A 14,069-nucleotide genomic window follows, 5' to 3' on the forward strand; every position below is an offset into this window, starting at 1 on the left:
GGTGGTGTGCAGGAAGCCACATCCTCAGCATCTTCTGGTCTTCACTGTTGAACAGCGACAATGATACCTGTGGCTGCCTCGCCTTCCTCCTGTAGCCATGACAATTTGCTGGCTGTTCAAGGTGTACGGAGCCTAACAGTGCATGGGGCCAGGGTCTCAAGATGGTTCCCATCGATGTGAGAAACCCATCAAGGGTTTGCCTCATTTTTAATAAAAGAAAGGGGGAAATGTAGGGGATCGTGGCCCAGCAGCAATCACCCATGATGCCAGCATCCTGTGCCAGAACGCTGGTGAAGCAGCAGACAATGGCTGCGGCACTTCAGCTCCTGGTATCCATGTGGGAGACCCAGATGGAATTCCTGGCTTCAGCCTGGCCCAGCCCTGACCGTTATGGCCATTTGCAGAATGAACCAGCAGATGAAGAAGGAAAGAAAAAGCCAACCAGCAGGAAGATGAGTGAGAGAGCTGAAGTGAGGGTCGCCATGGCGGTGCAGCAGGTGCACGTGATGCTAAGAGGCTTCTGCATCAGAGAGGTGCTCTTGGTGTTGAGGGAGCAGGGCAGGCTCTGAGTAGGCCTTGGAAGCAGCAGCTGACAGAGCTGTGTACTCAGGAAGCCAAATGGAGATGGCCTGGCCATGTCAGAGACTCCTGTCTCTCTGTCTGCGGAGGCAACCCACCATGAGGTCCCTCTCTGGCCACTCTGGCTGTCCTCCTTCCCACTCTGTCCCTCCCCCATGGAGTCCCAGCTGATGTAGGGCAATTTGCTGACTCCACAACCTGGTTAGCTCACTCTGCTAGAGGAAGGTTCACAGCCCGAAGAACCAAGTGAACATTCTAATCTCTTGACTTAAAAGTTGCTCCCTTCCAAAACCATGCATATATGTCCCACTTTGTAGATCACCAAGATGCCCTGCTGCAAGGATGAGAAAAGCAGTTAATGGGGAGATGGGGGTGATGGTATTCTAATCAGTAACATCTTACCCACTCTGTTCAGTATGCTGTGAGCTTCAGTGGGTTCCGGGTAGCACCCCAAGGAGTTGAAGGTTCACGGTGTTTTCAGAGCCTGAGGGGGTGTGTCTGCTGCCCGCTAGCACCCCCTAGTGGGAGATCGAAAGAGCCAACATAGTTTTTCCTCCATGACTCAAAGAGAAAGAAAAGGCAAACTTGGATTCTGTTTTATTTTGTTTAGAACAAGTTGGAATGGAAGGTTTTTTCTAAATAAGCTGCCCTGGGCTGGAAACTCAGAGTTGATGCCCATCCTGTTTGGCAGAGCTCTCCCGTTCCTAGCTCCTGCCAGAGCAGAACAGTGAGCTACCATGAGTTTTGTCATGGTCCTGACCGTGAGCAGACCATGCTGGGAGAAGATGGGCCATGGTCAAGTCCTTTCTGAGGGCACCTCCTGCTGAGAAACTGGGGGAAGAGCATGGGTCAAGTGCGTCCTCTTTGGCTGGTGTAATCTCCTGGTAAAACCAGGACAGCACATACTTCCCCAGGGTGCAAGGCCAGCCACGGCCACAGGCTCCTCTTACCCCATGTACACCTGCCCACTAAACAGGCGCATCCTATACTTAGTATAGGCAAACCTTCTCTATCAGCTGGGATAGATTCTGGCTCTGTTTGAAAACTCACTTAGAACTTAGTGGTTTGGACCCTTCCTTCTCAGTAATTGTCTACTAAAAGCACGAGAGGAGACACCTCCTGTGATAACACCTGTGTTAGGGAAACTACACTCCCCTTCCCCCAGGGTTGTAGTGGAAATTCATCCTCTAGCGTTCCTTTGGTGCCTTCCCTCAGTGGGTTCTTTTTCATTGCCCGGGTTCCTGGCTCCCATTCCCCTGCTGGTGACACTGAATACAGCTCCCATTCGAAAAAGGAGCAAGTTTCTGCCTTCATCCCACTTCCCCATGTCCCACGCTGTCAAAGGTTAAGGAATGGTGACTGATGAGCCCACAAGCTACGTGACCAGATGGTGGGGTGAGGACGGGAGCTGCTTCCTGCTCATCTCTGGGCATAGCCCCTCCTCTGGGAGTTGGGAAATCGAGGGGCTCTTCCAAGTGGGACGGGGAACCCTGGCAAGGGAAGTGTCATGATTCTTCTGGCTCATGTCGGTTCGGATTCGTTCACGCATCCCTCAAGCAGTTACTGAGTGTTCCCTCTGAACCAGTCAGCACTAAATATTACCGCAATGAGAACTTTTACATTTAAATCAACAACATTGTAGAGAAGCCCTATGACTTTCTCAGTATGTGTTGGTGTGGGGGGAAGAGCAACCCTGGATGTAGCATTTGGTTTGTGTGGAAGGGGCCAGACTTTTCCCTGGCCTGCCTTCTAATTTTCACTCTCCTGGGAAGTAACATGCCCATCAGGCCGAGATACTGCGTTTGCAATTGATCCACGGAAATTGCAAAATTCCCTCCCCCTGCAGAGATGAGGGGAATGGCCTTGGAGAAAGCTGAAAGGGGACAGCAGGCGACAGTGCAGTTTGGAATCAGGAGTCTTCCCCTGAGAAACTACAAATGCACATTTTCAACCCACAGCTTCAGTCAACAGAAGAACAAAGCACAAGAAAAACAATCAACAAAAGGAACTGTGATAAGGAACATCATGAAAGCATGCCCAAGGCTTTGTCTCCTTTCTCGCACACGGCCTGCTCACTTTGCCCAGCTTTAGGCCTTTGTGTGCACCTGTTCAGAGCCTCCTGGAGCAGAACAGGGCTGAGGCTGGTCCACCCCACCGATGTACACCGTTCCCAGGCCCACGTGTACAGCCTGTACATCACCACCCTGTACACTGATTTCCAAGTCCCCTTGGGAAGACAAAGAAGAAGGTTTTTGCTTGTTTGTTTTTGTTTTTGATCCTGAGGGTCAGGTTTCATCACTTAACCAGTAGTGACACTGGTCTTTGTTTCCTGCTAAGTTACTGTGTTATACATGTTTTGTTGTACATTAATTGGTGTATTTGCTATCTCTTACACACACACACACACACACACGACTAAAAATCCTGGACAAAGAACACAAGGCAGTGTGCGTGTGAAGAGGCTCACTCTGATACATTGCAGAGAATCATGATTCCATTTCCTGGGTGACAGGTGCTTCTTAAGGCTTTTACTGAGTATGTACTTCATCAAAAGGTGCCAGAATAAAACCCGGGCTGGTTCTCCTGTAGTCCAAAGGATATTGGCAGGCCAGCAGCCTCTGGCTTCCTGGCAGAATTACTAGAAGCCAGCCTGTGAGATGCAGGGCTACCCAGACTGATGACTGGTAACAGCACCTGTCAGGATGGTAAGGATTGTGGGAGTTACAGGGCCGCATTCACCAGAACTGGAACTGTCTGAAGCTAGAATCCAGGAACTTCCTCCAGGTCTCTCATGTGTGTACAGGGGCCCAAAAACCTGGGCCATCCTCTGCTGCTTTCCCAGGCCACAAACAGGATTGTGAAGTGGAGTAGCCAGGACTAGAACCAGCACCCATATGGGATGCTGGCACTGGCAGACTGAATATTAGCCTGTTACACCACCACACTGACCCCATTCTCTTTGCTTTCCCTTCCCTTCTTGCTTTTCCTATTTTGCCAAGCTAAGTCAGTATCCTTTGAGTAGCCCCTCATCTCTAGCTATATTTTCTTCATTTTCTTTTCCATGCCAAGAGCATCACAAAAAATTTGTAGGCCATCATCCTAATCTCTGGACGTGTAAAAACTGGTATCTGGTTCACCCCCAACATCCTCAGAAGCCTTTGGAAATTAGCTACAGTTGAAGTTCCAGATCCAGTGTTTCCCTTTGATATATAAGCAGCAAAGTTAGATTTGGGTGATCAACAGTTCAGCATGAAATGTCCACTGTCAATGCAAATCAAAAGAACCTCCACCCTATCATTAACATTGTCCTGGAAATGACCAGTGGAATGAGGGAAACCACCTTCCTACAGGATATTGTCCAGGTGTGGCCCAAGAGGAAGACAATGCCTCATGCCCATATCTTCAGCATTTTTGCCGGTGATGGCCAAAGACCATTCAAATACAACAGAATTGCTGCTCAAGCTCTCAACATGATCCCATCAGCACACAGTGTGGTGGACATGAGGGGTGACCCCCAGGGAGAATCCCTAGAGCAATGACCTCTGCTGCCAGTTTGCCCCCTGTGCTTTCGTAAGCGCTAACCCACCCAAAGGCGTGAGTGGAGGCTCCTTCCTAGCTCTCTCCTTTGGAAGGCATATCCTTGCACCTTCTCAACAGTGCTCCATCACAATGTCTTCTGGGACTCATAACTGTACCTCAGAGTGCTGCTAGGGATCTGGGGTCCACAGTGTTGGGACCGATGATCTGCAAGCTAACGTCGTAGGGTTCCTGCTCAGCCCTACCCTGGCTTACACCCAAGTTCTGTGCCCCTGTGTCTCATTTTCCTTCTGCACAGCTACCTAGCATCCCAAAGACAAAGCGATTTCTCTTACCTCCTGGTTGCCCAAGAAGCTTTTTCAAAAACTGGATCCCAGGTTGGCCTCAGGTCATTGCTATTTTGAATCTCCTGGGCTCTTCCTTGCATGCTGCAGGTGCTGTCAGTTCATCTCGGGCAGGTGCTGCTCTTTGTTTTGCTGGCAGGCTTGCCTGCGGTCAGAGGGTCTCTCCCCTGTCTGTGTGGCCACCTTAAGGTACTCCCCAGTCCTTCTCTTACTGTCCTGTGGGCAGCTCTGTCAGGCTTCCGACTCTGCTTTCTCACAAGGAGCCCTCCCCTTCCCACTGCTCCCATTTCTGCCTGCTTCTCGGTTCCTGTGCTGCTTCCATGTAGTCCCTTGCCTCCCTTGCTCCAGGTCACCAGCTCAAGCAGTGGCTCAGAGCGCGTGACCGCATTGACAAGTCTTCTTATTTCCGCAGTGGAAACATAAGATTTAACAACCCATCTGAAATACGATTTTACATTTTGATTGCTTCTGCCCCAGCCATACTGAGGTTATTTTCAATCTACATATATTTGCGAGAACGGGCTTTTCCCCTGCAGTTCAATTCAAGTACACCTTATAATATGAGTGATTATAAAATACCATGGACTAATAGAGTGTCTTGCTTCCAAGGAGTTCAAACTGCTTTATAATTCTGCTCATCACAATTTATCTTCATAAGTTGCTGCAGAGACAAGAGAAAAAGCAAGATTAATAATCACATTTTATATGTGGTGAAATAAAAACTCAGAAAAATTGGGTAACGTTTTTTCCAGGAATGTACAGCTCTCCCATGCTCACTGAGGGGTGTGGTGGATTTGTTGCCCAGTGGAGAGTGGTCATGAACCCTGTCCTTGTCCTCACATTCGGTGTGACTGACCACATCAGCTCTAGGCTTTTAATAGGCCTGGGAGGTTGGGATGAGAAGACATTATACTTCCGTGTCCTGCAGCCCAGATGTTTGATGTTGTGAACAACACCATGACACTGTTGGCTCTGCCCACGCAGGTCCTTGGGTCCACAGAAGAACCATCCCAAACCCATTCTCCCAAGCTGCATTTCTGGCGTGCCACAATGATCTCTCTCTACATAACTTTGACTTTCAAATGAATAAATTAAAGGTAGGGTTTTGTTAGTAGAACTTCAGTCCTTCCTGCACAGGACACTATATGGTCTGTAGCTAGCAGGGGACTGAATGAAAGAGAACACGCAAACTTAGAGTGAGTTTTGCCATGCATGGGAACAGAAGAGGGGTTGTTGGGAAGGAGTATTGTTTCCAATACCATGTAGTAGGCTTTTGGTTGTAGGATATGTTATTCTTCGCACTATACTTTTTAGTACAGATAAATGAAACAGAAACTGTTTTCGTGTATATACTTTAATGTATTTAAATGCTTTTTTAGCATTTCAGTGTACAAGAAAGAACGTGGGCTTTAAAATGAAGACCAGACATGCTCTGTTTATTTCATTGCCATCCCCTGGACTCAGACATATCAGACAAATGATTCCCTCTGAACTGACTGCCCTGTGCTTCCCATGAGGCATTGCCAGCAGCAGGGAGCAGGTCAATGGCTGGGCCCGAGTACACAGCGATCCGCTTTGTGGTCCCTGGACCCCTGTGATCACTCCCCTGAAGAGCATGCGCTCTGGACATGATCTCAGAACAGCCTGTCAGCTCTGGGCACTGTTGAGAGGGCTGATGGAGCTTTTGCCATTGATGGATTTTTTAATCATACTGTAAAAAAAATACCAGAATTTTGGTGTCTTGCTATGGAAATTTTGGAAAGGAATGTTCCCTCTCTTAGGTGCAAATTTTGTCTGACACTTTGTGTATGTTTAAGTATTTCTGATGTCCCAGAATAGTGACGGGAGATTCATTCAGATGCTTCCATGCTGGAACAGGGGCAGGCTCCTCAGCAGGGGAGGTGAGGAGAAGCAAGTGACAATTGAGCTGTTTGCAGAACCTGGAAGAGCCTCACTTCCCATGTTCAGGAGCCAGCAGTCTTACCTGTGCTGTAACTGAACTGAGAATGGAAATGGTCCCCGTGGAAGAAAATGGAACTGGTCCATCAACCCACAAACTCAGATACAGCAAGGCCAAGCAGCTACTCTCTTGTCTTAGGCAATGTTGCAGCGGGGAGGGGTGATTTTGCCAATTTCAGAGACCACTGACAACCATTATAGGGATAGGGTGTCGGACTTGGTCCTGCCCCCGCACTGTATGAGGTGCTGGATTCAGTGCAGAGGCATGGGAGCCATCCCTGCCTGGCTGCAGGTAGACACAGTTCACACCTCTCCTGGGAAGCCCACCCTGCCCAACCCTCACACCCTGCACATTGTGTGTGAGCTGTGCATGTGTGCTGACCCATAATGAGACAGCAGGCTCCTGGAGGGCCCAAGATTCTGGGTGGGTTTTTGCATCCTCAGCACACACACAGTGCCTGGCACACAGCGACACTTTGTTCATAGTGGGTGAATGTCTGAATAATCGAGTGAAGGGAGCTCCATCCAAATCCTCTTGGTGCAATGAGCTTCACTAAAGACTAGACATATCTTAGCAGCCATCACGTGTGCTTCAAGTGAGCTAAACAAAAAGAAACAGATCTTCATCTTGACTTTTGGACTTCAGGAGCTCGGAGCCTTGTAGACTCGCAGCAGTGGATGGGCACAGCACCCAGAGTAGATGGATTGAGAGAGAGCACAGTAGGTGGTTTTGGAGAGGCCTGGATTGAAGAGTTCTCAATTTAGTGAGTAGCAGTTGAAGCCAAAAGGCTTCAAGACAGAGTTAAGAGGTAGACTCTAGGGTGGGGGGCATCCCTAGGGGCACAGGATAAGAGCTCTGCACTGCATGTCTGAGAGCCCGCATGATCCAGATGCTACCTCCAGCACCCCTGTTGCCATTCTCTCTTTTGCTCTAGTTCACTTGTGAACTCCCTAGGTGGGTATTCCTCAACTCCCCTCCACAGGGGGATGTGGCGTGCATGCCTATGCCCTTCCTTGGGCTGAATCCTGCCCTCTCAGGCCCGAGCTTTGATTGCTGCATGAAGATTTGTTCTTTCTACTCCCCTTAGCCTACTCTGCACTACTTTAGACCTTTCCATCTGAACCACATAGTTAATAACTTTCTTGTATTTTTTTAAGATTTATTTATTTTTATTGGAAATGCAGATATACAGAGAGGAGGAGAGACAGAGAGGAAGATCTTCTGTCCAATGATTCATTCCCCAAGCAGCCACAATGGCTGGAGCTGAGCCAATCCGAAGCCAGGAGCCTCTTCCGGGTCTCCCACATGGGTGCAGGGTCCCAAAGCTTTGGGCTGTCCTAGACTGCTTTCCCAGGCCACAAATAGGGAGATGGATGGGGAGTGGAGCCGCTGGGATTAGAACCAGCATCCATATGGGATCCCGGCATGCACAAGGTGAGGACTTTAACCACTATGCAATCACACCGGGCCCCCCTTTCTTGTGTTTAATCATGCTTTACCAATTGCAGGGCTTCCCAACACCAGGCACTGTGCTGCCTTCGTGCACTTGGCAGGGGAGGGGGGTTGGGGTTATGGTGAGGGTAAGGTGATTGGGAGAGGGTTGTAAAGTGACATTCAGGGCACTGTCAAGGGAGACCGGTCTGTGGCAGAGACAATTAAGCTGAGACTTAAGTGGAAGGCAGCCTTCTGAGAGCCAGCAGGGAGAGCATCAGATGCAGAAGCAGCAACATCACTCAAAGACCCTGAGTGCAGGAGGACCTGGTGTGTTCCAGACATGGAAGGGTCACCGGGGTGCGCTGAGCTCACTGAGCGGATTACAGTGGCAGTGGAGTGGCGGACCAGGTCCTTTGATGCAGGTCCGTGAGCTGCAGAGGGATTCAGATCATATTTTGAGTGCAGTGGAGGTGTGACACATGACACCTGGCTACTGTAGAGGAAGGAAAGACGGGATGGGACACTCTGGGTGACTCAGGGGTTGCCAAAGCCAGATCAGTGGTGGCAGTGATGAAGAACTGATCAGTTTGTGCTGGACTGTCAAACTGATGATATGAATGGTTTGGATGGAAAGGACAGAAGAGAGGGAATACTCAACGCTCATTCCCAAACTGAAATTTCATTTAGGAAAATGAGGAGGCAGGAAGGAGTCATTGAGAGAAGAGATGTGCTCCCATTTAAGCAGGTCAATCTTGAGGGGACTGGGAAGCACTGCCACGGAAATATCAAGATGACAATCCATACAAAGGGATGCCAGGATGGAGCTGAAAACTCAAACATGAGAATAGACTGTAAACCCTTGGCAACAGATGAATTGCTATAGCAGCTTCCCAGGGTGGCTGAAGCCAAGCACCACAAAGTGCCTGGCTTAAGACCAGTGGGTTTTGGGAAGCAGGTGTAGCAGGGCCACGCTCCCTCTACAAGCTGCAGGGAGAACCTTTCCTGGCCTCTTTCTGCTTCTAAGTGGCTCAGGTGGGCCTCCTCGTGTGCAGCATCACACCAGTCTCTGCCTCTGTCATCACATGTCCTTGTTGCCACTCAGTGTGCAAGTGTCCCTTAAGTCAAGGACAACAGCCACATTGGAACAGGACTCACCCACTCCAATGTGACCCCCCTCTTAACTAACTAGATCCCGACCAAAAGGCTGAGGATTAAAACTTTGGTGTATCTTTTGGAGGGAGGGCAACCCAGTTCAACCTGTGACAGAAAAAGGAGCAAGTGCCTGGAATTTTGCCAAAGTGCCATAGCAGGATGGGAAGAGACAAACCCCAGAAGCCACAGCAGACCAATAGTGAGATGTGTTGACAACCAGGTGGTTCAGAACAGAAAGAAGCATCAACTGTGGGAAGGAAAAGTGGCTTCCAGGTCCCGGGGCTGAGAAGTTGCCCCATGCATAGGAGTTGTGGAGACCACTGCCCGTCTCAGCATCTAACCGAACAGCTTCCATGTGGTGTCAGAGGTTGAGAAGATACTGTGAAGTAAAGTGGAGGAAGCCACAGGGGCAGATGACCCATCACACACAACCTCTGTAGGAAGGAAAGGGGGTTAAAGACAATATGGGGTTTGGGTTTTATTTCTGCTTTGTTCTTGGGTCCCACTTCTAATGTAGGAGCTGCATCTCACCGTGTGCTTGTGTTGGCTCTGTTTCCCTGTCTCTTTTATGCACACCTTTGTGTCCAGCCTTCGTTGTCTGTGTGCTGTGGAGGTCCTTCGCAGGACTGTGCTGCTGCATCCCTGCTCTCCCAGTTGTGAGCACTGTTCTTTGTGGTCACGAGAGAAGTACTCAGCTGGACATGCGATGATGCTGCGGGGCCATCTCATTCTCTTGGTGGACTCAGAGCACTCCCAAAGGCCCTGTCTGTGTCATGTCAAACATCAAAATCAGTGTCTGCTGTCCCTTGAAATGATCATCACTAGAGCTCCTGGCTGTTGCTGGCATTTGGGGGAGTGAACCAGCAGTTGAAAGATACTCTATTTCTGTCTCCTTTCCTCCCTCCTTGCCTTCCTCCTCCTACCCTCCCTTTCAGACCAAATAAAAATAACTAACCTTTCTTTCCAAAAATTTCAAAGAGAAGGGGAAGGGCTGGGTAGAATGCTTGCAGCTGCTTCCAGCAGTGAGATGGATCCACTAAATGCCCCGGGAGGCTGCTTACTGCCCACCCCTGGTGCCAGGTGCCAGGCTGGACACTGTGCACTCCCCACACACCCATCTGCAGCTTTCAGAACTGAATATATACCCCTCTGTGTGAAAAAATTATAATTTTATAGCAGACATTTTATTTGTTTGTTGGCAGTGTTGTTACAAAGGAAACATTAGCCATGAGAGTAAATTTGAAAAGGTGAAGTGGGGGGTACTTTGTTTTTTTAAGTGGAGAGAGGTTCATCTGGGAGATCCAAGGATGTTGGGGGCATTTCTGATCACTTCCTTCTCCACCTTGAGTTCAGACATGAGAGATGACCTTGACAGAGGCAGGCATCCTTAGCCCTTCACTCTCATTCCAGCCGGTGAAGGGTGATGGAATAGCCTCTCAGCATCCCCGTATCAAATGGGGGAATTTACCGAGAAAACGGAAGTTGAGATAATGCATTCTATTATCAGCTGAGTGCCTTGAGCCATGTCTTTTTTAAAAATAGAAACTTTATCTCTGGAATTTTGAGCTAGGTTTCCCCCAACACCTACTCCTACCCAAAACCATACCACTTTCTCAGAGTAGAAGATGTACTCTGTGGACCTTTTGGGTTTGATTGCCGACCTACACGTGGAATTTTCTGAATTCGTGTCTTGTCTGTTGTGTGAGTGGACCTTGCTTCTGAGCAACTGCCAGTCAGCCATGGGCCATTTACAGCAGAATTCTGCTCAGTGCTCATGCTATGCCATCACAAGCAGGGTTTTATCTCTGTAATATTAGAGAATTTTGAAGATTATCTGTTCAAAAGCTACTGGGAGGGGAAAATATGTGCCCTTGGGACTAAGGGATGCAGATTCAGAAGAAAGAGGTCATTGGCATGAGTGGATATTAGATTTAATCCTATTACTTTGGGCAGAAGGAGCTTGTTTTATTTGTTCCTGTAAATAGAACACCAGCATCCCAGAACTGCTTTACCAAAATCAGGCATTCTCCAAAAATTGTGTTCCAGGTTTTCAGCTGCAGAAAATGACTCCCAAGTGTGTCTAAAGTGGCCATTGGCTCTTTGGGTTGGGATGTAATCGTAATGAAGCCAGTGGATGTGGTTCGCCTTGGTCTGTTCCAAAGCCTCAAACCTGCCCTTCGTCTTGGCCCACCTTCCGCCTGGGTCCTCATCTAGTGAGGAGGACCTAGCAAGGGAACAGAGGGGCCAGCACCTGTCCCATGAACCACAGGCCGCCATCAGTAATGGATGTGGGAGACAGAATTCTTGTAGAAACAGCTCTGCTCATGGCTTCTCTCATTCTTCTGCTTCAGGGCACCTGAGATCATCCTCGGTTTACCATTCTGTGAGGCGATTGATATGTGGTCTCTGGGCTGTGTCATCGCGGAGCTCTTCCTGGGTTGGCCTTTATATCCGGGAGCTTCGGAGTATGATCAGGTGGGTCCAGGTAACTTGGGCAGCCACAAAAACACCTCGTTCTTTTCTGGGGTGATAGCCTGGGTTCGTATTTCATTTGTAACATGACATAGGGCTGGGATTATAGGGTGTTATGTTGACCCCCCAAACCTTAGTTTCCTTACCTTTATTACTTTTTTTTTCTTTACTTCTTTTCTTTCTCTTTAAAACTGTCTTTTTGTTCTTCCCAAAGCCACTAGAGTCATTAGTATACTGCGTGTACGGTGACAGTAGGACCCCTGACCTGTTTTTCATCTTTTCTTGCAGATTCGGTATATTTCACAAACACAGGGTTTGCCAGCTGAATATTTATTAAGCGCAGGCACAAAGACAACTAGGTTTTTCAACCGTGACACAGACTCACCGTATCCTTTGTGGAGGCTCAAGGTAGGAAGCTCGTTCGCTCTGTTTCCAACCAGTGGCTCAACACTGGGCACATCTCCCGTTGGTGGGGAGCTTTCAACATGGGTCTCACCTTGAATCCAGCCCACATAGTGCAGGAGGCTGCGGCCTGGTGATGCCTGCGTGGCTGAGGCTGAGGGTTCAGAATGCCTCTCTCCTTGGGCTGTTGGCCTGGGCCAAGCTTAAATTCCATAGCATGATTGCCGAGCTCCTGGGATGTGATCTGATACACCTTGTTAGCCATCTGCTGTTTACAGTGAGCGTAAAGGAACCAGGAGCCACAATCCCGAGAGAGAGGCAGAACCAAGGCCCACGAGCTCTGGGCCACCCTAAACAATACCCTCTTCCTCAAAGGGAAAGTACACAGGAGCCAAGGGGGCACAGAGCCTGAATTCTGCCTGGAGCAGGGGACCAAGAGGGAACACTTCAGCCAGGCCCCAATTGAGAAGTAAGGAGAAGCTGCCAGAACAGCTCGAGTATCACAGGGCCCCAGAGAGGCTCCAGTTCATCCTGGGCCGGCAGGTGGTGCAGCGCACCGCTGAACGCCAGAAACTCTTGGGTGGTTTTACTTGAACAGAAACATATTTTACTTTTCCTTTGATCTGTGCCCAGTAATGAAAATGAATACATTTTCCTGAAAAGGAAAAAATAATAAACATTTTCAATGTGTTTTATATTCACTCTAGGTGCTTTCCTTTTTGGAGAGATCCTGGGTGGGTGTTTTTTCTTTTCCTTTTTGACTGAACCACAGCCAGTTTAAACTGTAAACTTTATGTAGTTTAAAGAGAGTGTGTGGCCAATGGCAGTAAAAGGTTGTGAAAAGTGAATTGGAACCCAAACAAGTACACTCACGTTACTGGTGGGAAACCTGACCTTTGCCCACTGTGAAGATGAATGTCAAGGTCATGTCCAGTATAACACCTGAGAATGAAGGAGGGGAATGGACAGGCAGGAGTCACTTCTGTGTTACTACAAGCCGCAGTGCAGCAGGCCCAGATGTTCTCGGAGTTTAAGCTGTACCTGCTGTTGTTTTTGACTAAGGTTTTGAGGATTAATTACCTCTGGCCCATGGATGACCCTCAAAACCCACAGCAGTTGCAATAGCAGTTTGCCAAGCCAACAGGGGGAATGGATGTCCGTGCCCAAGCCCCCGACAGAACAGCATGGACCATGGACTCCAGAGACACCTGCCACCTCATGGCCATGTGACCTTGGCACGGCTCCTAGGCCTTCTAATCCTGCTTTCACCTGTGGAAAATGGGGATAGCAGTCCTGTGTGATATGGTTATGAAGATAAGCAAAAGCATTTGTGTGTTTCACACAGTGCCAGAACTGTGTGAAACTGGGCTTAAATCAGTACATGCTAAATAATTTTTTCCATGCACCATCATGTGGGAGAAGGCTTCCACTGTCCATAATGAAATCTCACCTTAATCCCTGTCACTTAGGGAAGGCTAGACACTTAGGGACTTAGGGACACTTAAGGAATGGGTGATCAGGGGTGTGGCATCTTAGAATCCTCTATACCTGACTCAGGGTAAACCATAGCAGGAGACCAGTCTCTTCCAACAAACGGGGAAAGAGTTCAAGAGTTGGAGTTGTGCCAACTAAGGAATAAGTCACGTTAGCGATTGACTTTCATCTCTTTTAATAGACACCGGATGACCATGAAGCAGAGACGGGCATTAAGTCAAAAGAAGCAAGAAAGTACATTTTCAACTGTTTAGATGATATGGCCCAGGTAAGCTCTGTGGGTGAGTATGAGTTGAAAGCCCTTCAAAAACCAAGTGCCAGCAAGATTTCTGCAATAGGGATAGAAGGATAATGGGTAGAAACCTATAGTGCACAACTGTGGTGGTTATCTTTGACCTTGAACAATTGCATGTCAGTCTTGTTGAGATAACCATTTGGTTTGTGGAATGTTGTTAAACCTTACACCAGCTCTTTAGAAAAAAGCTTCATGGGGGCAGGCATTTGACTTCATGGTTAAGTCCCAGATTAGAATGCCTGCACCCCACATTGGAGTGCCTGGGTTCTTCACCCAACTCCAGCTCCTAGTTCCAGCTTCCTAACCCTGCAAGACAGCAGGGATGGCCTTTAAGGTTGGGTCCCTTCTACCCATGTGGGAGACCCAGACCGTTCCTGGCTTCTGACTTCTGACCCCCAGC

At 48.7% G+C, this 14,069-nt stretch overlaps 1 protein-coding gene across 4 annotated transcripts in view; it reads left to right on the forward strand.

Moving 5' to 3' along the window:
* Positions 1 to 14,069, forward strand: part of HIPK2 (homeodomain interacting protein kinase 2) — a 176,597-nt gene that overhangs the window by 116,305 nt on the left and 46,223 nt on the right. For all 4 annotated transcript variants that reach the window (XM_058654902.1, XM_058654904.1, XM_058654901.1 and 1 more), the window contains exons 3-5: positions 11,358 to 11,481; positions 11,767 to 11,886; positions 13,556 to 13,642. In XM_058654902.1, the coding sequence (XP_058510885.1) occupies positions 11,358 to 11,481; positions 11,767 to 11,886; positions 13,556 to 13,642 (331 nt within the window). The remainder of the gene's footprint in view (positions 1 to 11,357; positions 11,482 to 11,766; positions 11,887 to 13,555; positions 13,643 to 14,069) is intronic.

The sequence above is a fragment of the Ochotona princeps genome, chromosome 25, assembly GCF_030435755.1.
Source record: "Ochotona princeps isolate mOchPri1 chromosome 25, mOchPri1.hap1, whole genome shotgun sequence".
Taxonomy (NCBI): domain Eukaryota; kingdom Metazoa; phylum Chordata; class Mammalia; order Lagomorpha; family Ochotonidae; genus Ochotona; species Ochotona princeps.